Source organism: Myxocyprinus asiaticus, chromosome 28, assembly GCF_019703515.2.
Source record: "Myxocyprinus asiaticus isolate MX2 ecotype Aquarium Trade chromosome 28, UBuf_Myxa_2, whole genome shotgun sequence".
Taxonomy (NCBI): Eukaryota; Metazoa; Chordata; class Actinopteri; order Cypriniformes; family Catostomidae; genus Myxocyprinus; species Myxocyprinus asiaticus.
The window spans coordinates 15050880-15076033 of NC_059371.1; the positions used below are offsets into that span (position 1 = coordinate 15050880).

Here is a 25154-nt window from a genome sequence, read left to right on the forward strand (position 1 = left end):
AACCCTCTTTCTAGGGACTCCGATATGTACTCCTCCATAGCTTTAGTTTCAGGTGAATATAAGGGGTATATTTGTCTGGAGGAGAGGTGCCAGGCAGAAGGTCAATGGCACAGTCACAGGAACGGTGAGGAGGAAGTTGCATAGCCTTTGATTTGCTGAAATCCTCCTGGAGATCTGAATAATAATGTGGTAGGATCGACATCTCCTTCTCAGTGAGGATAGTCGTGGTGCTTACAGGAGGGAGGGAGATGGGTTCAGGAAGTTTGAGGCAAGACTGGAAAAAGGAAGCACTCCAGCGAGTGATTTGTCCATCTCTCCACTAAATCTCAGGGTTGTGAAGTCTCAGCCATGGCAGGCCAAGAACAATCAGGTTCTTAGGAGGGTGAGTGACTAGGAATTGAATCTCCTCATGATGAAGGAGCCCAACTTGAAGACGAATGGGTCGGGTGATCTGTTGAATCTTACCAGAGCCCAGAGGTCATTTGTCTAGTGCCGATACATGTAAAGGAGGGACACAGGGGTCAAAAGACAGATTTAGATTCGTACATGCAGAGTAACAGAAACTTCAAACTGTTCTATAAGTATTAGGTTTGAAAGTTCCAAACTCACTGCCGCATCCCCCTTCCTAGGGGGTTGAGTAGGGCAGGCAGCCAGTAAATGTCCCGACTGTCCGCAATAGATACATAATCTCTCCCGGAGACAGCGTCTTCGATCTTCGGAGGAGAGAGAAGGAAGACCCACTTGCATGGGCTCGTGATAACTGGTTGCAGTGATGTCAGAGTGAAGTGTCTGTAGAGGGCTGAATGGAGGACGGGCTTTGTTCAGGTTATTCAAGCGAATGGCTAATTTGATGAATTCATCAAGAGATTTCCCCTCCTCACGACATGCTAGTTCAGCTTGAAGATCAGGATTTAACCCCTTACGGAACAACAGTTTCAAAGTGTCCTCCACCCACACAGTCTGCACTGCTAGCGTGCAAAAGGATAAAGAGAATTCAGCAGCAGACCTCTTCCCCTGTTTTAAACACAATAGAAGTTCAACCGTGTCCTTATCACCCTCAGAGTGTTCAAAAACCTCACGTAAACGAGCTAGGAAGTGAGACAAAGAGCATTATAAAATGTTCTCACGACTTCATACTGCAGTAGCCCAGTCTTGTGCCTTTTCTGACAGCAGTGATACAATAAAGGAAACACGAGCTTCATCATTGAGATACATTTGAGGTAGTTGAGAGAGAAAAAGCTCACATTGCAAGAGAAGTCCAAGACACTGACTGGGTGATCTATAAAGCTTCTCAGAAAGCGAGAGTCGAGGATTAACAATAGCTGTAGAGTGCGATGTGCTTCTGGCAGAGTTGTTAGTGGAACCCCCATCGGAGATACTCGTGGTTTTGGCTGCATGGATTTAAAGAGTTCTTCTGCGATAGAGGTGAGCTTGCACAGCTGCTGATGGTGACTGGTAAGCATTGCTGCTTGCACAGTAACAAGCTTGTGTAACTGTTGGAAGGCTGCTGGATCTTGGTTGGGCAAAGTCTTCTGTAGCGAAGACGCCGGGGCAATAATGTTAAGATTCATATGCAGTTTATTAAAAGTATAAACAGTACAACAAAGTAGCAAATCAAAGGATAAACAAAAAGCAGGCAAGGATTCGGTACACAGGAAGACAGTCTAAGAAAGGCAAACCAAGTAAATCCGAGAGACAGAGGGGTAAACTAGTAAACAGGCAATAGGTCCAAAAACACACAAGCAGGCTGGTAAATACGATGAACAGGTAATGGTAAATAACAGTAATGGTAAATAACGTGCAGAATTGCAGACTAGGCAGAACAAGGCTTCGCACAGAATGCGTATAAACAGGGAACTTAAATAGACAGAGATAATGTGAAACAGGTGGGTGAGTAATCAGTCTGAGTGGAGAGTTATGGGAAATGTAGTTCATGAAGGAAGGGTTAGTACTCTGGAGATGACGACCTCTGGCGGCATTCAGGAGAGATAGCAGGCACTGCCGGTGTAACAGTTTTATTGCGTATATCTATATATACTTATATTTTCTATTCACTTTTTATTTTTATTCAATTTTTTTATATATTTTTTTAATTATTACTCTAACTTTATTAAATTATTACTTTGTTGTTGTATTGTTGGTGCACTGGAAGCTTCTGTCACCAAGACAAATTCCTTGTATGTGTAAGCATACTTGGCAATAAAGCTCATTCTGATTCTAATATGTATATATATATATATATATATAGAGAGAGAGAGAGAGAGAGAGAGAGAGAGAGAGAGAGAGAGAGAGAGAGATTTCTATGTTTGGGCCGTCAACTGATTTGAATAATTCCTTAGTGAATCAGTGCTAAAACAGCACAGACAGCATGTGGAAATGAACAACGCTATCATTCTGTGAAATTCATTTTTAGTCAATTCCTCTTTGATGGTTATCTTCTCTGATGAGTTTGTGGTGATGATTTAAATGGCTCTATAGGCATGCGTGACTCTGGACTTAGAGGAGGATGTTTTCTTCACTTGTCCTTCATCGTGTTAACTCTGTCTGGCTCCCGCTTTTTTTATAACAGCCTGAAAAAAGAGAGCAGAGGAGAGGAAAAAAACATCATCTCATTTACTAATGATGCTATATTAGAAGAGATAGGGAGAGAGATAGAGAGAAAGAGGTCGACAATGGTGGTAATTTGGAATATTTGGAAATTGCAAAAATAATGGTTTAGAAACACTGGAATAGATTGGGGCCGGCCCGTCCTATGGGTGATATAGATGGCCCCTAGGGCCCCGATTTACTTGGGGGGCTACACTTACCACACTTTTTCAGATTATCCTCACAAATTCTCACCTGTTGAACCAGTTTGAAAAAAGGAATTTATTGGTCTTTATTGTTAAATGTCAGTTTCATTACAGAGATCTTACTGGACAGAGATTTTGAAGAATGACTTTTTATTAATTACTTTGTATTACAAAAAGTTGGCACTGTAATTTCAATCCACACTCAAAGTGTCTAATTGTAGCATTTAGAAAGTTCATTCATAATTTTGATGTCTAACATTGGCACTGCAACTTGCACTCAAAATAAACATCTGATTTCAACATTTTCAACAAGAGTTCATTTTAATTGTGATTTACAGACTGTAAATGTCAGTGTTAAAAACGAACTGCATAGTTTGGTCTTTCACAATTAAATTTCCACAAAATTGGTTCTTTGATGTTATACTCAGTGGAGGTGCATCTGTCTTGAATAATCCGATCATTGGTACATCACTACGTATGCTATCAACCTTTCGTTTTATTCTACCAACACAAAACAGCTGCCTGACAAATAATTCCCACTTTTCATGCCTTGTCATGGCAGTTCTTTGCTCATATGTGTAATTGTTTATGAATCTTGGTGCATTCGCACAGTGGGGATCACCGATTCAAGCTTTCAAAAAAAGAGATTGCAGACAAAACATTGAAAAGTGAAGCAGGTTTGATGTGAAATGGCATTCTTGAGAAGGGCCCAAGGGATCGATTTCATATAGGTGCAACCAGTTAGCATTTTCACAAATACTGACTGGATTTTATCAGGATAAATGTGTTGATTTATATTTGTATTATCTCTCTCCGTCTCTTTCCCAGATATACCAAGATGAAGACAGCTACCAACATTTATATATTTAACCTGGCACTGGCTGATGCCCTGGTTCTAGCAACGCTTCCATTCCAGGGCACTGATGTATTCCTTGGCTTCTGGCCCTTCGGCAATGCCCTGTGTAAAGCTGTGGTCTCCATTGACTATTATAACATGTTCACCAGTGTGTTCACCCTCACCGTGATGAGCATGGATCGATATGTGGCAGTGTGCCACCCGGTAAAAGCCCTGGACATGAGGACGCCCCACAAGGCCAAGGTGGTCAATATCTGCGTGTGGGTCCTGGCTTCTGCCATTGGTGTCCCGGCTATGGTACTTGGAGACGTGGAGGATGACAATGGTGAGCATGTGTCTTTTTGTGCACAATGTTTTCGTTATCATTCATCAAAATCAAATGATTTGCTTTGCCTTCCTTTTTTGGAAGATGGCATCTAGGCCAGGAAACTTGTTAATCAAAACCCAAATAGCCATTTAGGCATTATTTATAGGGCTGTTCAGATCGAACAAGTTCTTACACTTCAAAAAATTTACAATGCAATGCAAAACACAGTGTTTTTAACAATTTAAGTTCTTTTTAAATTGACACAGTGTCTCATAAACGTGGCGCTCCTGTGCGAGACGCTGAAAACACAGTGGAAAGCGGTGCAATGGTCAATGATCTCTGTCTAGGACACGTTTACAAAGGAAAATATTTGAAAAACAGCGCAGATGGACGCAAAAACGCGTTCAGTGTAAATGGCCCCTTTTGGCTACTGTTGCAGATAATCTGGCCTTTCTAAAATTGTGCCAATAATTAATGCAGTAATATAATGCCAGTTAATGTCAATGTAATATATTTGCATATAATAGAAATTATAGCAAATAAAGATGGATTTCAAAAAGAAGCGTGATCATTGGGATACTTTGAGATACTTTCAAGGGTGAACTTGACATTCAGATTTTATGTACTGGTCAAAAAGCTCCTTAAAAGTGGTGTTTCGGAGACAAATATTCACAATCGACTGCAAACTTGTTTTCATGCATGGCTTCATTCTGGTATTCAACACTTACTTTTTACGATCCAATCAACTTCTGATGGATAAAATCAAGTGCCGCCCTACTTTTTTTGTCTCGTTGAACACCCTGTTTCACTTGGAAATACTGTATGTCACATTATGAAAGTAAAATAGGTTGCAAATGCTGATTCATGTTGACTTTACTGTTAAAGATCAGCTCACTTGCAGAAAATGTGTGAATAATCACAATAGCTCTCAGAACTGTCAGTGAATATAAAACATTTTTGCAGCTTTCAAATAGGAGCAGCCCTTTTTACCATCACAGGAAATAATAGCACACAAAATAATAAATAACTACACCTGGGACCAACAACAAACAACAACTGTACTGTTAGGGGTCTTTAGAAAGCACACCCAAAGCATTTCAATGTTGTGTTAGTCATTTTGCAGTTATTGGATCCATTGAAATTAATTGCTCAGCACAGTCTTTTGAAAGCAAAACCATGGGTGACCCAGAAAGCCCTTTCCTCCCTGTGGCTTTGAGCTCTTGATAATCATAACATTTTCTAATTGAACAAGGTGTCTTTTTTGTGTGTGTGTGTGTGTGTGTGTGATGAAAATGTTTGATGGTTTAATTGTATTAGTGGGAAACAGGGTTAACACCATAAAGAGCTATGAGTATAAGTATATATAAGTGTGTGTGTGTGTGTGTGTGTGTGTGTGTGTGCTTGTGTGCACACGTGTGTCTTTATGGGATTGCATTTGTATGGGGGATTCTTTTGAAAACATATCAAGTCACATTTGCCCCAAAATCAAAAGAACACAATGAGAAACGTCCTGGTTACTTTCGTAACCTCCGATACCTAATGGAGGGAACGAGACAATGTGTCGATGTAGTGACACTAGGGGTCACTCTTGGGAGCCCTAAACACCTCTGCTTTTTGAAAAAAGGCCAATGGGAATTGGCGAGTGGAATTTGCATGCCACTTCCCCGGACATACGGGTATAAAAGGAGCTGGTATGCAACCACTCATTCAGGTTTTGTGCTGAGGTTTCGAGACAAGGTCCCAGCCATTTCAGTGGGTAGTTCAGTGTTGTGTCAAGAGGGACACAATGTCTCGTTCCCTCCATCAGGGAACAGAGGTTACGAAAGTAACCAGGACGTTCCCTATCTGTCACTTACTTGACGTTGTGTCGATGTAGTAACACTAGAGGTCCCTATACAAAACGCAACAACTAGCTGAACTGTGTTACGTGGACTGGCGGTGCGAGATGGGCAGACCGCTGTGTGCCTCGGAGGCAGTGCACCAGGCCACCACGTAAACCTCCCCCAATGCTCTTATGAGTGTCGAATGGTCCCTTGGGAACAAGTCGACTGCCCAACAAATAGGGACAGGCTAACCCAGCCATGGCTTTTTTCTCCCCAAAAAGAGTGGAATTTTGTTTACCAGCTGGGGGCCATAAGTGTCCACGTTGGGGTGGTGTCACTCCCAGGGGGAAGACACCACAGAGACCACTGGGGGCGGGGCGGGGGGGGGGGGGGGGGCATTTTGACTGGAAATACATCACATGGTCTTACCGAGTCTTGTTGGAAGTATGTCATGTTGAGAAGTCCCATGGTAGGTCCTACCCAATGGGGGAGGAGTTCTACAAACACGGTGACCAGGGCAGAGGAACCTCTGCCCAAGGAAGATGCAGTTTACCGACAGGGAAACGATTTAGCAGAAGATATATCACATGGGGTCACCTATGGGGAACCAGCGCATGTGGAGCACCTACCCCAGTACAGGGCTTAGTTAGCACATGTACTGGGCCGTCAGCGAGTTTCTCCACAAACTCTTCTGCCACAGGGCTAAGGAGGAAAATCATCCAGGGATCAAAACTTGTGAACACGACTGTGAGACAAAAGCGCATGTCTTCACCTCATGGGAGGGGAAAGGTGCTATGCGCAAGTGGTACACCAGGCCAGCTGTCCCGGAACTTACCGGCTTGTGCCTGACATCACACAGGACGAAACCGGCTCAACCCGGAGATTATAGAACCTCGCAAAGGTGTTGGGTGTTTCCCAGCCCGCTGCTCTGCAGATGTCTGCCAAAGAGGCACCACTGGTCAGGGCCCAGGAGGCCACTACACTCCTAGTAGAGTGGGCTCGTAACCCCATGAGGGGCGGCATGTCCTGAGCGTGATATGCCATCACGATGGCGTCAACGATCCAGTGGGCGATCCTCTGCTTGGAGACAGCCCTTCCTTTCCTCTGTCCACCAAAGCAGACAAAGAGCTGCTCGGAGCTTCTAAAGCTCTGCGTGTGATCCAAATAGATGCGTAAAGCACACACTGGACACAGCAACGCCAAAGCTGGGTCTGTCTCCTCCTGGGGCAGTGCTTGCGGGTTCACCACCTGATCCATAAAAGGGTTCATGGGAACCTTAGGCACATAGCCCAGTCGGGGTCTCAGGATCACGTGAGAGTAACCCGGACCGAACTCCAGGCACGATTCGCTGAAAGAGAATGCTTGCAGGTCCCCTACCCTCTTGATGAATGTGAGCACAGTCAGGAGGGCAGTCTTCAAAGAGAGTTCTTAAGCTCAACTTACTCCAGGGGTTCAAAGGGAGCTCCCCGTTGACCCCGAAGGACTACAGAGAGGTCCCACGAGGGGATGAGGCACGGTCTGGAGGGATTCAACCACCTAGCGCCTCTCAGTAACCTGATGATCAAGTTGTGCTTCCCCAAATACTTACCATCCACTGCATCGTGATGTGCCGAAATGGCAGCTACATACACCATCAAGGTGGAGGGGGACAGCTGTCCCTCCAGCCTCTCCTGCAGGAAGGAAATCACCAATCCGACTGTGCATCTCTGGGGGTCTTCGCGTCAGGAAGAATACCACTTAGTGTACAGATGCCACTTCAAGTCATACAGGCACCGCGTAGAGGGAGCCCTAGCCTGAGTGATCATGTCTACCACCACGGGTGGTAGGCCACTTAGGTCTTCCGCATCCCGTCCAAGGGCCAGATGTGGAGATTCCAGAGGTCTGGTCACGGGTGTCAGATGGTGCCCCATCCCTGAGAAAGAAGGTCCTTCCTCAGGGGAATTTGCCAGGGGGGCTGTCGCGAGGAGCATGAGGTCCAAGAACCATGTCTGGGTGGCCAGTAGGGTGCTACTAGGATGACCTGCTCCTCGTCCTCCCTGACCTTGCACAGGGTCTGTGCAAGTAGGCTCACTGGGGGAAACGTGTATTTGCGTAATCCCGGGGGCCAGCTGTGTGCTAGCGCATCTATACCGAGGGGTGCCTCGGTCAGGCCGTACCAAAGTAGGCAGTGGGAGGATTCCCGGGAAGCAAACAGGTCTACCTGTGGTCTACCAGGTAGTCCAGCTGACTTGAAACTCCAAGTCATCAATGCACTTACCTGGCTCCTGACGCCCACCATAAGATTGGTCGAGGAGGTGGGAGGAGGAATATCATCCCCGGAGTCCATCGTAACCAACCCGGTGTGGGCATGTCTGTGTCACAGCTGGGCATGCAGGGGCAGGGGGTCCACTGCTGGAGTGCTGAACCGAAATGGGATGGTGGACGGCAGTCGTGACCTCAATGGTGACGCTGAACAGGGTAACCTGGGAGATGGGGGCGTCAAGGAACCGTGCCTTGTCAGCCTCTCTCATGTCGACCAGGTTGAGCCAAAGGTGGCATTCCTGGACCACCAGGGTGGATATCACCTGGCGGGCACAAGTGCACCGCGAGCACCTTATCCACCTGGGGGATCACCAAATACCCCTTGGCCGCCCCACCATCGAGGGTATTGAGAGCGGGTGAGCTGAAAGATCGGGATCGGGTAGTAAAAGGTGCCGCCCATGATCATGTCAGCTCCTCATGCACTTCCGGGAAGAAAGGAACCGGGGCGTGGCGGGGTGCGGCCGTGAGCGGCACTCTGGGCCCAGGAATAAATCATCAAGCCGCGAGGGTTCAGGGGAGAGTGGAGGGTTCCACTCTAGCCTGACTCTCGCGGCTGCCTAGGAAAGCATGTCCGTCATCTCCGCGTCGGCCTGAGACTGGGCGACCATACCCGAAGGAGGAAGCCCAGCCGAAGTCTCAGTGTCAGAGTGGATGAGCCCACTCTCCAATGCCGCACTCGATAACTCACTGTCATCTCAGGCCCCGAATAAGAGGTCAAACTCACCCTGAGACAAGCCGGTGGTCTCATACGAGAGCCCGACCGGGGCAAGCGAGCGTGCTGAGGAATGGGTGGTCCGTAGGGGGTTACCCGGCGGAGGTGGTCCCATTGGAGTCCCCAAATCGCCCCAAGTGCTAACCGACGCGGCCGCATACCTGTAGGTAGAAGGACCGAGGCGGGGAGCCGCTGGGGTGGCTTGCTTTCTTACGAAGGCAAACCGCGACCGCAACGTTGCCATGGTCATGTTCTCGCAATGAGGACAAGACCCATCCATGAAAGAAGTCTCTGCATGGGCAGTGCCCAGACACGTAAGACAGCGATCGTGGCCATCAGAAGCAGAGAGATAACGACCACAACCAGGAATAACACACAAATGGAAAGGCATCTTTAAAAAGACGTTCCGTGTGTGCCGCTCTTTTAGAATTGAAAATATACTCTTTTTTTAGAATATACCCTTTTTGTTTGTTCTGCCAGGGGCGTTCTCTGCACTCCATGGGTGCAGAGGGGGAGAAGCCGCTGAAATGCGCCATAAAATCCAGCAGTTTGAGGTTAATTGAATTCAGTGCACTGAATGCAATCGCTTGGCTCCGAAGAGAAAATCTGAATGAGTGGTTGCATACCAGCTCCTTTTATACCCGTATGTCCGGGGTAGTGGCATGCAAATTCCACTCGCCAGTTCCATTGGCATTTTTTCAAAAAGCAGAGGTGTTTAGGGCTTCCAAGAGTGACCCCTAGTGTCACTACATCGACACAACGTCGAGTGAGTGACAGATAGGGAACTATATTTTGCATAAGGAAATAAAATCCTATTTTAGGACCATTTTGTTTTTTTTGTTTTTGTTTTTTTTCTTCTTTTTTTTTGTTTTTTTTTTTGCAAAAGTTTTATTTATTTATTTATTAGTAATTATTCTCAGTGGCAATTTTCATTAGCTTCTTATTTAGTATTTTTATGTAAATCACCATAAATTAAACTAGTGCTACCATGATGTATAAATGCCATTTAAATAATATGCCATGCTTCCTTTTCTCTGAGTCAAATTTAATGTTTTTATATTTGTCTTATGATTTCAGGTGAAATATTACCCGGACATGTTTTTGACAGGTTTTATGAGATTCACCCACATCTGTTCACAACCAATAAATGTGTGTGTGACTGATTGTTTATAATTGTGTGTTTGTGTGACACCTGGCCATGGTCCTGCAACTCTGCTGTGCCCTCAGCAACATCTCTTAAACAGCCTCTCCTCTTTCATAATCCATTATTCATGAGCTTAATAGATCCTGTGGAATAATGGATAAGCCCATTTAGCTCAATGTAAAAGACCTTCTCTGACAGGGCCATTTCTAGGCATAGGTGAACTAGGCGGTCGCCTAGGGCGCCACGAGCTGCGGGGGGGGTGTTGCCAATGGGGGTGGGGGTGGGGGTTGCTAATGGGGGGGTTGCCAGCGAGGAGGCTGCCATGCCAACACCAGCCCTCAACCCCCATTGGGATCTCGCCTAGGGTGCCAAAATTGTCAGAAACGGCCCTGTTCTCTGATCTCTGGTTTCCTTCTTGTGAAGTCATTGCCACTAAACCAACACATTTTAAATAGGACACAGTCTATAAATGCAGATTAATTCTGTACATGATGCCTTATAAATGGACCTGTGCATAGATTTGTGCATATTGTGGTAAGGTAGTTTGCATACAAAACTACAATATGCACAAATCTCTGCAAAGATTTATTTGATATTGTTATTATTGATATTACTTGATATTGATACAGTACAACTAGATTTGCTTTATTAGTGTTTTATAAGAGCCATACTGGTTGACCACTAATTGTGAGTTTGAATCTTGCTAAACTAACAACTTTATAAATGAACAAATGCTGTGATTATTTTTATAATTTTAGCTAAAACTATTAGGACACACATAGTCCAGTTTGGACAATCAGTATCCCTCCCGGCATAATGTTCAGACAGTTTTCTTTCATAACATTCTGTTCCTCTTTCTCCTCTCCTTCACCACCAGGCTGCAACATATTTATTTATTCATCAGTTCATGTAAGTTGTGTTCTACTGCCTTTGAAACTGCAGGGAGATACAAAACAAAACATATCTGTTTTGAGGATGAGAGAGATTTAGACATGGAGGGGTGTGGGAAAATAAGTCGGTAAACAAATGTCCAGCCAATAGGGCTGTTAAGTCTATGTTTAACTTCTCAAACAAGCTGTTCCACCTCAAAATAGGAGTTCTGCATGGTTCGTTTTGCACCTGGGTCTGCGGGCTCCTGGCCCTCAACGTGGTGTATTGCTCAATCAGGATCTATGAATACAGGTGCATCTCAATAAATTAGAATGTCGTGGAAAAGTTCATTTATTTCAGTAATTCAACTCAAATTGTGAAACTCGTGTATTAAATAAATTCAGTGCACACAGACTGAAGTAGTTTAAGTCTTTGGTTCTTTTAATTGTGATGATTTTGGCTCACATTTAACAAAAACCCGCCAATTCACTATCTCAAAAAATTAGAATATGGTGATATGCCAATCAGCTAATCAACTCAAAACACCTACAAAGGTTTCCTGAGCCTTCAAAATGGTCTCTCAGTTTGGTTCACTAGGCTACACAATCATGGGGAAGACTGCTGATCTGACAGTTATCCAGAAGACAATCATTGACACCCTTCACAAGGAGGGTAAGCCACAAACATTCATTGCCAAAGAAGCCGGCTGTTCACAGAGTGCTGTATCCAAGCATGTTAACAGAAAGTTGAGTGGAAGGAAAAAGTGTGGAAGAAAAAGATGCACAACCAACCGAGAGAACCGCAGCCTTATGAGGATTGTCAAGCAAAATCGATTCAAGAATTTGGGTGAACTTCACAAGGAATGGACTGAGGCTGGGGTCAAGGCATCAAGAGCCACCACACACAGACGTGTCAAGGAATTTGGCTACAGTTGTCATATTCCTCTTGTTAAGCCACTCCTGAACCACAGACAACGTCAGAGGCGTCTTACCTGGGCTAAGGAGAAGAAGAACTGGACTGTTGCCCAGTGGTCCAAAGTCCTCTTTTCAGATCAGAGCAAGTTTTGTATTTCATTTGGAAACCAAGGTCCTAGAGTCTGGAGGAAGGGTGGAGAAGCTCATAGCCCAAGTTGCTTGAAGTCCAGTGTTAAGTTTCCACAGTCTGTGATGATTTGGGGTGCAATGTCATCTGCTGGTGTTGGTCCATTGTGTTTTTTGAAAACAAAAGTCACTGCACCCGTTTACCAAGACATTTTGGAGCACTTCATGCTTCCTTCTGCTGACCAGCTTTTTAAAGATGCTGATTTCATTTTCCAGCAGGATTTGGCACCTGCCCACACTGCCAAAAGCACCAAAAGTTGGTTAAATGACCATGGTGTTGGTGTGCTCGACTGGCCAACAAACTCACCAGACCTGAACCCCATAGAGAATCTATGGGGTATTGTCAAGAGGAAAATGAGAAACAAGAGACCAAAAAAATGCAGATGAGCTGAAGGCCACTGTCAAAGAAACCTGGGCTTCCATACCACCTCAGCAGTGCCACAAACTGATCACCTCCATGCCACGCCGAATTGAGGCAGTAATTAAAGCAAAAAGGAGCCCCTACCAAGTATTGAGTACATAATGAACATACTTTCCAGAAGGCCAACAATTCACTAAAAATGTTCTTTTTTTATTTGTTTTTTTTTTATTGGTCTTATGATGTATTCTAATTTTTTGAGATAGTGAATTGGTGGGTTTTTGTTAAATGTGAGCCAAAATCATCACAATTAAAAGAACCAAAGACTTAAACTACTTCAGTCTGTGTGCACTGAATTTATTTAATACACGAGTTTCACAATTTGAGTTGAAATACTGAAATAAATGAACTTTTCCACGACATTCTAATTTATTGAGATGCACCTGTATATGGGGGCCCTCCATGTGGTTGTGTATGGGCACCTCAGTTGTCCTGAGTACTGGAGCTGGGCCATGGCAGCAGGGAATAATCAAATATTCCCTCATGTGCACTCAGTGTTAAAGCTGAATCTCAACACCAAGTAGCCACTTATAGGAGGCACCAGGAAGTGTGGAGAATACTGGACAACCAGAGATACTGCCATGCTCCTTGGAGCTGAGGGCAGGGTCCCTCGGCTCAGGCCAGGGACCTGAGCACGATTAATGAGGAGGTGGGTGCTTTGCCCTGTTGGGTCCACGTAGACATCTGCTTATCAGATGCCATTATTAAGAGAGGCAACCAATAATAAATACTGCTACTATTACTACTATTAATATTAATATAATCAGTATAATTATTTATATATCATTATTATTATTATTACTATTAGTATGATTTTTTTCTATCACAATAATTAATTATTATTATTATTATTATTATTATTATTATTTATTTTCATTTGTAAAAAAAAAAAAATAAAACAAAAAAAAAATTCCATTGAAAAATGTCATCCTGTATATCACAAATCATTGATTTATTTACAGTGCGCCCTTAAACACTCTTCTAATATGAAATGAACCTACTGTCATTTGTATGCTTTACTCCACATATTCTTTGTTACACATTAAGTAGAAGCCATGTTATGAAACTCAGAGTATGCAGATGCCCTGGTATGAATCTCTTTTGCATGCTGTTTGACATTTTGTTGCATTGTCTATGCATATGGATGAAGTATGGATCAGTTTTAATGTGACCTTCATACAGTACAACAACAAAAAATAATGAAAAAATTTAATATAATACAAAATAAATAATGAAAAAATCAACCTCTGGGACATGCAATTGCATTTATTGTCCCATTTATTATATAATATTAAAATAATATTCTATTAAACTGTTATTCTTCTAGAATGTAAAAGGCAGAGTTGATCGACATTTCAAATAAAGTGTTATGTAAATGCTCAGTAAGGTTTGGTGCTGTCATAGGAAATGACATAAGGACATTGACATTGTTAGTTTATTGAATTTTGCCTTTTGAAATGAAATATTATAATTTTTTTTTTTTTTTTTTTTTTTTTTTTTGTGTATATGTTCTGCTTAGAGCAAAATACTGGCTGTTTGAAGAATGGTCCGGTTACAGAGCATTGTGCTTCTGAGGAGTTGGTGTATTGGCTAGGTCAGATACATTTTGAATGCAATCAAAAGGATTAACAGCAAGCAGACTGAAGCTCCAAGGCCTCACTCTCTAAAATAAAATAAAATAAAATAAAATAAATAAAAAAATCTGGTAGGAACTTTGAAAGAGTTTAAAGGAATTCAGTGGATTTGAGCATGGCACATTCAGAGTAACGTTAGTCTCAAGTGTAAAGCACTTATGAAAATCGCAAGTCTTCAAACAGATTGCCTGACTGAAACACAACTCCAGGAGTCAGGGTGCACAGGTTTTTATCAGTAAAAAAAAAAAAAAAGAAAGTGTTTAAAAAAGTAAAATAAATATAAATCATTTAAATATGCTACGTTTAATCCAATTTTCCTGAGAGTGCTTATTTTAAGGGCAATTTTCGTGCCAGCGCAAAGGGCGTGAGTGGGAGTATTTCCGCTAACTGTGGGTGTATGCATGCAAACTGTGGGTGTATTGTATGATAAGTGAAAATTAGCTATTTTCCTGAGAAATAGGTAATTGCACTATAGTCGCTTCAAAAGCAGTTTCCAGCGCTAGGTCTATATTCAGTTCCTGCATTTGCAGTTTGGAGATTCCACCAGCTGGTAATAAAGTTCATGTCTAAACTCTAAAATATAGTGGAACATCAAATTAAGTCCCTGACAATCAGAGTTCTAGCCGTCTTATGAAACAAAACAAAATAATAATAATAATAATAATAATTATGAGATTTGTGCTAAACTTTCAGTGGTCATGGTTTATTGCGCTTCCCTATTACAGAACAATTCGGATAAAGTATAATTTACGTGCACAGTGCCAGCGCTAAAAGCAAAACAAGACGTTCTCTACAAGCGCTTTTCATGTGGAGTTCAAAATGGCATGAATCATGTGAATGCAACTTCACGACTGCTGTAGCAAAAGAATAGCAATGATTAATATTGTGGAGGATGATGGTTTAAGAGATTTAATGCCCATTTCAATGAATGCTCAACCTATGAGGACTAGTTCTTTCAATTAGTCAACCTTCCACTTACACTTTGGGAAACATTTAACTTGAATTGGTGCTATTTTAGTGAATTTCTGTCTTTATACTGTGGAATACTTTGTTTGTAAAATCTAAAAAATAACATTATTGTTTCACAATATTTTCTTATGAATTAACAATGCATTTTGACAGGAAAATAAATACTGTATATATACAGTAGAATAAAATCTAAGCACTTTAACAATCTGCAATTAATCACGATTAATTATGAAAAATCATGCGATTAATCACAATCAAATGTTTTAATTGACTGACAGCACTAGTCTGAACTAACCTGAATACATTAGGGTTACACCAACAAAAGTAATTTTTAAAGAATAGATCAGGTAGAAATAGCTCCTTATGGTCACGATTGCAGGTTACCACTTTTTACAGTGTATATTTACAAGCAGAACTGCATATACCACTTTGTTTTCTGTATGTAAAATATTAAACATTGATTTCTTTTGGACAGACATAAATCACAAATTCCAGTGTTTTTTTGAACAGCTGTTCATAGAGGTTTTTTCTTTTCTTTTTTCACACTTTTGTAATATCTTATTATGATACTGTAATATGCTATTGTAATATCCTCTATTTCAGATACTCTATGCCTGCCTCCAAAACAAAACAAAAACAAAGCCGGTTGCATGAAGCCGGTTTTAGTGGCTACACAGGGGTGCGTTTACCAAAACTATCGTTAGCCAACTATGGTCGCAAGTTCCATCGATACCAACAAAGTTCAACAATTTGGTGTTTCCTGAAACCGTAGTTCCACTACAGCTATCCACAGCTATCCACCTATGGTTAGAAGCATAGTTCCTTGTTAGTTTGTGGTGTCGACGTCATTGATTTTGTCACAGCTGGGGTGTGTTCTATTCAGACTTATCACCCCTATGCCTATTGCTTTCAAAGACTTCACCATCCACTCTGAGAGCTTTGAAAGTCTTGAAGTTGTGGTGCTCAAAGTTATTTTTATTGGAAATTCAGTTTGAAACAATCTTCCAGCGTGACTGTCATAATTGTTCTCCCTTCGAAGTACCCTCCGAAGGCATTATTTATGACATTTGGAACACAGGATTGGCTTCGTTTTCGCATAGAAAAGGTGAGTTTATTTGCAAGCAGATATATTTGTTACAACATTTTTCAAAGAGATTTTTCACATATGGCTATGTAAAACACAACATGCATGTTAATGGTATTCACTGATATAAAAAGTTATCTGTACTGTACATACAGTATATGCAACATATATGCAGTACTTTGAGTATAGTGTCAGAAAAGCGCTAAGTGTAAAATTCATACATTTACATATTTCAAAATATTACATTTTCATATATGCAAAACATTATTACCCAAATCACAGTGTAATTTTATATAGCCAATATGCCCAAATAAATGAACAATAATTGTAGAAATATACTGTACATGTATGGCCATATATCTGATTTCTGTATGGGATAGCATGTCTTTGTATGTGGTTTTGTGTTTATTGTAAGGTGTTCACAGAAGTAGAATATAATACAATATGGAATATTCTCAATAGGCTATGTTATAGAAAACAAATGTATACTTCTTGTTTGCAGTTGTCTTTCAATTAATGTTTGTAGGGGGTAAAAAAGTTATGTCAGTCAGATGAAATAATAGAAAATACATTAACCAAATTGTAATCAAAAATGAAAAAGTAACCAAACGTTTTCTGAATTAAATGTTCTCTGACTTCTGCTCCTGCAAGATGCATTCTGCCTTGATGTGGGTTCAGTGGATCATCATCATCAGTAGCAGCAATATCTTCATCATCATCAGCACCAGCATGACCCCCTATTCCTCCTCAGGAAGTTGAACAAAGTTCCGTGACTGCAATGTTGTAACTGGATTTTTTGAGGAGTTTTGGGGAAAGTCAGTATGGTGTTCATAATCTGTAATAGCAAAGGTGTTACTGCTTTCACAGCATTGCTGACCAAAGACATGCTGAGCCACAGGCCATCACCAACCACCTCCATAAAACTTCCCACAGCACAATAATGCAGTGCAGCTAGGAACTGCACTGCTGGACATAAGGCATAGTTTCTTCTTGTGGCCCTCTGAAGGTGTGGTTTCACAACCTGCAGAAATTCAAGGATCTTGGTCCTTGGAATCCAGAATTTTCTTAGGATGATGTCATCAGATAGAGGTTCAAGTGGGGAGAAATTTGTCCTTATGTATATACACTACCTGACTTCTGACTTGTGTGCTCAAGCTGTAGGATTCTTTGTAAAGCCGGCATTGTTGAGCATTTGATACACAAATAGATACTGTATTTGTTAGGAGAGTCATTAATACACCTGCTACTGATGCACCTGAGGAATGGATAGAAACACCTTGGTGGCTAATAATCATCTAAATTAACTAGCTAAATGTGAGTGTTTCATCAATGATTTGTGACAGTAATAGGGCACAGCTTAATTTGATTATCAAACTATTGTATTCATCTGTTAATGGGTTTTAGGTTTTAAAATAGGCTGCATTCATGCTGTTTTTTTTTTTTTTTTCCATAGTTTTCATGCTGTGGCTTGGGAAAAATGAGAAGGCTTCTCTTTAGAATTGTCTGAAGATTTAAATAAAGGATGTGTTTTGTGTCATGTTTGGCTTATATTATCATGGCTATTATCTTGTGTATTGAGAAATCTTGATATCTTGACATAGCTAGCTTTAGTTACTTGACTGTTGTAGTGTGTGATGGTGGGTCATCACTGCAAAACAATAAAGGTTTGTATTTCATTCCATACATAGGATTCTTAATCACACTTACAGTATATAATTTATTAATGATATTATTCTGGTAGTTGATCATGAAGTAATGACATTGCATGACATGATTCACACAATAATTGCTTACATTTGATCTGGCATTCCAATGCTTCTGTGATGCACCAAGTCACAAGTATCACCTATTATGTGCTCATTTCTACTGAATGAATGAATTCCCAGTGTATTAGAAAAGCACTAACTCAAAACACATGTTAAAATAATGAGTATTTTTGGTCATCAAATGGGATATTATATTTTGTATTTAAATTCAGATTGTGAAGGTTTTAACTTCTCTGTCACTGAAAAGCAAGTTGAAAGTCATATGTTTGTTGCCATGCAGCACCAAACAGCTTCACCATGGCCCCATTTGCCAGACCCAGCCTGTATCTTTCACTCCAATATATTTATTTCTATATCTTTCATTGTGTCAGGAATAAAAGTTGCATTCTTATTGTTTTTGAAAAGTGTGCATATGTATGTTCTCAAGTGTGGTAAAGTGAGGTAAGAGGGAAACCCCTCTATTGCAGCTCAATGCTGCAAGAGGTCGTGATGAAAACAAACACACCAGCAACAGAGGGGCATGTGAAAATAAAGCGAAACAAAGGAGAACAGAAAATAACAGAAGTAGTCCTCAGATGCCATGTTCGTTATTTACAGCTGCGTCACGTGGAAATTACATTGTTGTGGAGCTGCTTACTAACCAAACCGCTTGTATAGCCTACTGTAGTAAAGAGTAAACTTACAAAGTGTATATAAATGTAAATGTCTATTTCGTGTCTTAAGCATTTATTTATTTATTTATTTATTTTACAATAAACGGCATTCCGTCCATGTAAATGAGCTTTTATAATTTGATATCCATTCAATCTCTGCAGAAGTTATTACTCCGCCCCCTGAGTAACGTCATTAACAACAGCTCCACATTGTTGAACCAACGTGGTTTGAATAATGGATGTGTGACATAGGTACTAGGGTTTCGGGAAACTAGCTAGTTAGTTTCTCTAACGATGCATCATACTCTGATGGTTCAGCAGTGAGTTACATCGTTGAACGGGAAACGCACCCCTGGTTTTTTTCTGGGTTACAGATTGCAAAGAGATACTGAATCAATCAGCTGTGAGTAAAGTGACATCTCTGAAGTCACTGCCCTATCTCTAGATCCAAATTAAATTGCGCTTCACAGGGAAATATATTTAATTAATTTAGATGTATATATTAATATTAAATAGGCTATATTAGATCTACATATTAGATATTATAAGATGGTTTATTTGAGAAATTGGATAACCTTGTATCTTTTGACCAGCACTTTAAAAATGTATTATTAAGTTTGGAATAGAAACCAATTTCAGATGTGATCATGTTGGATCAAGGTGGACCAGATTTTATGCCACAAGTCAATGGTCTAGCTATGAGAGGCTAGACCCCAGGTAACATCTATAATCCAATTGCCAGCTTTTCAGGCAAGGCATGACTTCAGCCAAGACAAATGTGAAAAAGCACCTCTTGGCACTAACGACTGACAGCTGCTTCATGTGAGTGTGGATATAGCACTCGGAAAGTCCTGATTCACACATCTCAGGGAACGGACAGGCTTTTCATGTTATCAGAGGTTGGCTGTCAAAAATGTCAAGAGGAGTGGCAGGGAGAAAATGATTAACTGTGAAAAACAACATTTTCTCTAAAGGGCATGTTGAATCTCTTAAAAAAACTCAATATTGTGGAAGGGCACTCAGTAAGGGATTTACGCACAGTAGATTTGATGACAGATTGATTGAAATATTGCAGATATTTTCTGATAGGTTTTTCATATTTTGCATATTTACTGTCAACTGGCACTGGACATGTGAATAGCACAGCATTTGAATATTTATTGAAAATCTCCTGAACATTTTTAACATGAAAGACAGTGATTTGTGGGGCATAAGATTTCAAACTCTGTGTTGTATTCAGTCGCCTTAAATGACAAGGTAGATTTTTTTAATTTATTTTTTTTACATTTATTATTCAAATGTCAGTCAGTCTATTGAATCAATTCATTTGTTCCAATAAACTTCAATCTATGCGGTGGTATTGCTGCTCATCTGGAATGTTGATCCATTAAATTGAAACAGCATTCAATGGAGTAAAGTTTTGACTTTACAGTTGAGGTTCTGGCTTTGGCCTCCTTCCTGCTTGACTTGCAGTTTCAGAAAAAAGTATGTGAACCCTTTGATTTTTCTTGGATTTCTGCATAAATCAGTCATTCAATTTGATTTGATATTTAATGAAAAAACACAGTCTGCTTAAATGGAGAAAAAAAAAAAAACAACAACAATGGGTTAAATAAAAGTTAAGCTTAACCGACAACATGTGTGGCATAATGTTGTTTACCAAAAAAAAAAAAAAAAAGAATTTCGACTTCTCCCTCTGTTAATGTTTTTTTTATTGTTTTATTTTTCAGCAAAAATCAGCTTTACACCGAGGCTCTTGCAGTAGAAGTCAATGTGGCCAATCCATAAATGTTAAAATATTCAATGTTTCAAAAGTATACAGTATGCCCAAGATGTGAACAATATGAGTGTTAACATGCTTTTAGTGTGATAAAATTGCTTACAAACGTTTCCTGTGTAGTTATATCAAATTTTACAACTTTGTTTCCTTGACGACGTAATATTGTAAACCCTAAAACGATCTGTAAAAACTTAAACAAAAAAGATTTAAACAACTTTACAGCAAGTTTTAACAAAATAATGAATGTGTGCTTTTATAAAATTATAAGCATTTATACCTTTAAACCCTCCAAATATTGGCCCCATTCACTCACTGTAACCTCAATTTTTGCTCTTTTTTTTTTTTTCAAACAAAAGGAGGTACAAGTCTTTTTTTTTGTTTTTTTTTGTTTTGTGGTAATAAACATTGTGCCACAAAAGCTGTCAATTGAGCTTAACTTGTACCCAAAATATTCCTTTAATTCAGAGAAGCCTTGACCTATAAAAAACAATAACACAGTTTGAGTTCTTCTTCTTTTTTTTGCCCTTCACAAGAAGCGGAGTTCACATACTTCTTGCTGCAACTGAAGTCCATCATACCAACCCCAAATATCCTCTTTTTGATTATAAGTTTTATTGTTCTCTCCCCTCCCCCTCCCCCACCCCTCCCCTCAGGCATTGAGTGCATCTTGGTTCTGCCAGATCCTCGCAGTTACTGGGACCCTGTGTTTGGCACCTGTGTTTTCCTACTCTCCTTCCTGGTTCCCGTGGCAATCATCAGTGTGTGCTACAGTCTGATGGTAAAACGCCTCCGCAGTGTTCGCATCCTATCGGGGTCCAAAGAAAAGGATCGCAACCTTCGGCGCATCACCCGCATGGTGCTTGTGGTAGTTGCAGCTTTTGTCGTTTGCTGGACACCCATCCAGATTATGGCCCTTGCGCAGTCACTGGGCTTTAACTTGGGCAGTGTCCAAACAGTGGTCTTCATGCATTTCTGCATCGCCCTGGGTTACGTCAACAGTAGCCTCAACCCGGTTCTCTATGCTTTCCTTGACGAAAACTTCAAGCGTTGCTTCCGTGATTTCTGCCACCCCTCACCATTTGGTCTGGATGCGCAGCAGTCGGGCCGCATGCGCAACATTGCACGCGAGGTGGCCTACAACTGCAAGACTGCAGATGGGAACAGTAACCCCGCATGACTAGGCGTGGAGCTGCCCCTGGTCAGCCCCGAGCCACAACCCAGTCCAGGGACAGGAAACTCAAACTCTGAGTTGACACAAATTACAACTCTCTAGCACCAAGTCACCTCCGCCAGGTAGGCGGGGGACATGGCTGGGCTAGGAGTGAGGGTGGAGTCAAGCTAAATGACACACCCTCTTAGGGACAAAGGGGCTCACTTTACAGTGTCTTAATTGGACTTGGATGTTATTGTCTACAGTTTTGTTCTTATTTGAGTTATTACACTTTGTTGTTCAGTGTTACAGGATTGTATAGATGCTTTTTATGTCATTCTTTACACAATCAATGTTTTTCTCGAGAGGTAAGACTGTAGGATTACATGGCCTTAAATATAAATCTGAATCTATGGATTAAGTGTACCAGTTCTTTTTTTGTGGTATTGCCAAGTGCTGGACTACTATATACACTATTATGTGTATAAAGAGTATATAGTATATGGACTGTACTATATATTATAAAACTGTACAGTTATGACACAAAAGCTGAAACTACAGAGACTTGTGAAGCCTGATTGTTATTTAAAAAGCAAAAGTTGCTATTTTTCTTGGTTCGACTGTACAAAAATCTAAAATATTTATATCATGTATGTTTGGTAGCACAGATTCAAGTAAAAAAATATTTGTAAAGAAATTAAGCAGTATTGCAAAATGCAGTGTTGCAATTGTGTTCTACTACATATGCGCATAAAACAAAGTTAATTACATTTGAGGCTTAGTGTTGTTGAAGATGTCAGTCAGCATTACCTCTAAAAAGATTTACTTTGAATGTTGTCTGCGCTGCTATCTTGCTTTGTTATAACATACAGACTCTTTTCAAAGAGAAAGACAACAAAGAGCCAGCACTGTCATGGGTTTACATCACAGACCACTGAATGTGAAAAGACTGTAAAGATGCCAAATGTATATATACAGTTGTGCTCAAAAGTTTGCATACCCTTGGAGAATTGGTAATAATATGTACCATTTTTAAAGAAAACATGAGTGAGCAGGCAAAACACATTTCTTTTATTTCTTATGGGATTCATATTCAACTGTAGGTTATAACAGAATGGCACAATCATAAAACAAAACATGGAAACAAAGAAAAAAATGAAATGACCCCTGTTCAAAAGTCTGCATACCCTTAGTTCTTAATACTGTGTATTGCCCCCTTTTGCATCAATGACAGCGTGCAGTCTTTTGTAATAGTTGTCTATGAGGACCCAAATTCTTGCAGGTGGTATAGCTGCCCATTCGTATTGGCAAAATGCATCCAGGTCATGTAAAGTCTTTGGTCGTCTTGCATGAACCCCACGTTTGAGATCTCCCCAGAGAGGCTCGATGATATTAAGGTCAGGAGACTGTGATGGCCACTCCAGAACCTTCACCTTTTTCTGCTGTAACCACTGGAGGGTCAACTTGACCTTGTGCTTAGGGTCATTGTCGTGCTGGAAAGTCCAAGAGCATCACATGCGCAACTTTCGTGCAGAAGAATGCAAATTGTCTGCCAGTATTTTCTGATAACATGGTACATTCATCATACCATCAATTTTCACAAGATTCCCCGTGCTATTAGAGCTCACACACCCCCAAAACATCAGTGAGCCACCACCATGCTTCACAGTGGGGATGGTATTCTTTTCACTATAGGCCTTGTTGCCCCTCTCCAAACATAGCACTTATGGTTGTGACCATAAAGCTCTATTTTGGTCTTGTCACTCCAAATTGCAGTGTGCCAGGAGCTGTGAGGCGTGTCAAGGTGTTGTCAGGCATACTGTAACCAGGCTTTTTTGGCATTGGCGCAGTAAAGGCTTCTTTCTGGCAACTCGACCATGCAGCTAATTTTTGTTCAAGGATCGTCGTATTGTGCTCCTTGAAACAACCACACCATCTTTTTCCAGAGCAGCCTGTATTTCTCCTGAGGTTACCTGTGGGTTTTTCTTTGTATCCTGAACAATTCTTCTGGCAGTTGTGGCTGAACTCTTTCTTGGTGTACCTGACCGTGGCTTGGTATCAAGAGATCCCCGAATTTTCCACTTCTTTATAAGTGATTGAACAGTACTGACTGGCATTTTCAAGGCTTTGGATATCTTTTTATATCCTTTTCCATCTATATATTATCTTGTTATGCAGGTCTTTTGACAGTTCTTTTCTGCTCCCCATGGCTCAGTATCTAGCCTGCTCAGTGCATCCACGTGAGAGCTAACAAACTCATTGACTATTTATACACAGACACTAATTGCAATTTAAAAAGCCACAGGTGTGGGAAATTAACCTTTAATTGCTATTTAAACCTGTGTGTGTCACCTTGTGTGTCTGTAACAAGGCCAAACATTCAAGGGAATTTAAACTTTTGATCAGGGCCATTTGGGTGATTTCTGTTATCATTATGATTTAAAAAGGAGCCAAACAACTATGTGATAATAAATGGCTTCATATGATCGCTATCCTTAAATAAAAGACAATTTTTTTTTTATTTTTTTTTTTTTTTTTTTTGCATGATCAGTCATATTTCAAAATCAATGTCAAAATTTCACAATTTCTGCCAGGGTATGCAAACTTTTGAGGACAACTCTCTCTCTCTCTCTCTCTCTCTCTCTCTCTCTCTCTCTCTCTCTCTCTCTCTCATATATATATATATATATATATATATATATATACATTGAAAGTGTCATTGAGTATAAAGATATTATACACTTATATGCTTCTTCTTGTACACTTTAACTTGGTATTGTAATTGTTTGTTGACTTGTTTACTTGCTGCATTCACTGGTTGACTATCTACTTGCATATTTATTTACTGGTGGGATCATATTGTGATTGAAATGCCATGTAGTGCTATGGATGTTTACAGAGCCTATATGGAAATCTTTTTTTTTCTCCTCTGCACTTATTAAAGAGCAGTTATTAAAAGGCACCTCTGTGGCTTTCTCACAATTTAGTCAAATTGTTTAATTGGAAAATGTTGTCATTATTTACTCAACCTTCTGTCATTCCAAATCTGTATGTTGTACTTTTGATGAACATTCATGCAGCTATTTTCCAACAACAATTTATATTGAGTAGGTCTGTAAAGCTCCAAAAAGGACTAAATAAACACCATAATAGTCAATATAGCTTATGCGCCATATTCCAAGTCTTCCGAAGCCAACAGATTAAAATGTAAGTACTTATTCACTTAAATCTTCCCCTCCTCTGCAGCTTTCAAATGTCATTCTCGATTCGACATATTCAAACTGCCGTGGCTATGCTCGCTTATCACACATGTGATCGCACAATGGCGTATGGCATCGATGTCAAATTTGACACACTTTATTTTTTTTATTTTTTTTTAACACTAATGCAGAGATGTCAGAACTTCAGTGGATTGGGAGGATTAGCAGTGAATAGCAACTTAAATTTTGCTCAGATCATATGGCTTCAGAAAACTCAGAACATAGTGCACAGTCATATAGTCTTTCATAGTGCTTTTAATGTTTTTTGTTTGTTTGTTTTTTTGGAGCTTGACAGACGTGGTCACTTTGAACTCTTGTATGGAAAAAAGCTGCATGAAGATCTGTAGAGAAAAAATGTGTATGGGTTTGGAACAGCATTGGGCTAAGTAAATAATGACATAATTTTGATTTTAGGGTGAACTATTCCTCTATTGTAAGTAAGGGCAATGAAGAACTGCATATCTTTGGTATTTACATATACATGTATGCAGTAACATATATCGTGAAAACTGGATGAAATCAGGCTTTCCAATAG

General features: G+C 40.5%; 1 protein-coding gene across 3 annotated transcripts in view; it reads left to right on the forward strand.

The window, feature by feature from the left end:
* Positions 1 to 21719, forward strand: part of LOC127419116 (nociceptin receptor-like) — an 85921-nt gene extending 64202 nt beyond the window's left edge. For 2 of the 3 annotated variants that reach the window (XM_051660253.1, XM_051660255.1), the window contains exons 2-3: positions 3621 to 3973; positions 20863 to 21719. In XM_051660253.1, the coding sequence (XP_051516213.1) occupies positions 3621 to 3973; positions 20863 to 21386 (877 nt within the window). In that variant the 3' untranslated portion in view covers positions 21387 to 21719. Of the gene's footprint in view, positions 1 to 3620; positions 3974 to 7203; positions 7229 to 7939; positions 7946 to 20862 lie in introns of all 3 variants that reach the window. The other variant, XM_051660254.1, reaches the window with a different exon arrangement.
* The last annotated feature ends 3435 nt before the right edge of the window (positions 21720 to 25154 follow it).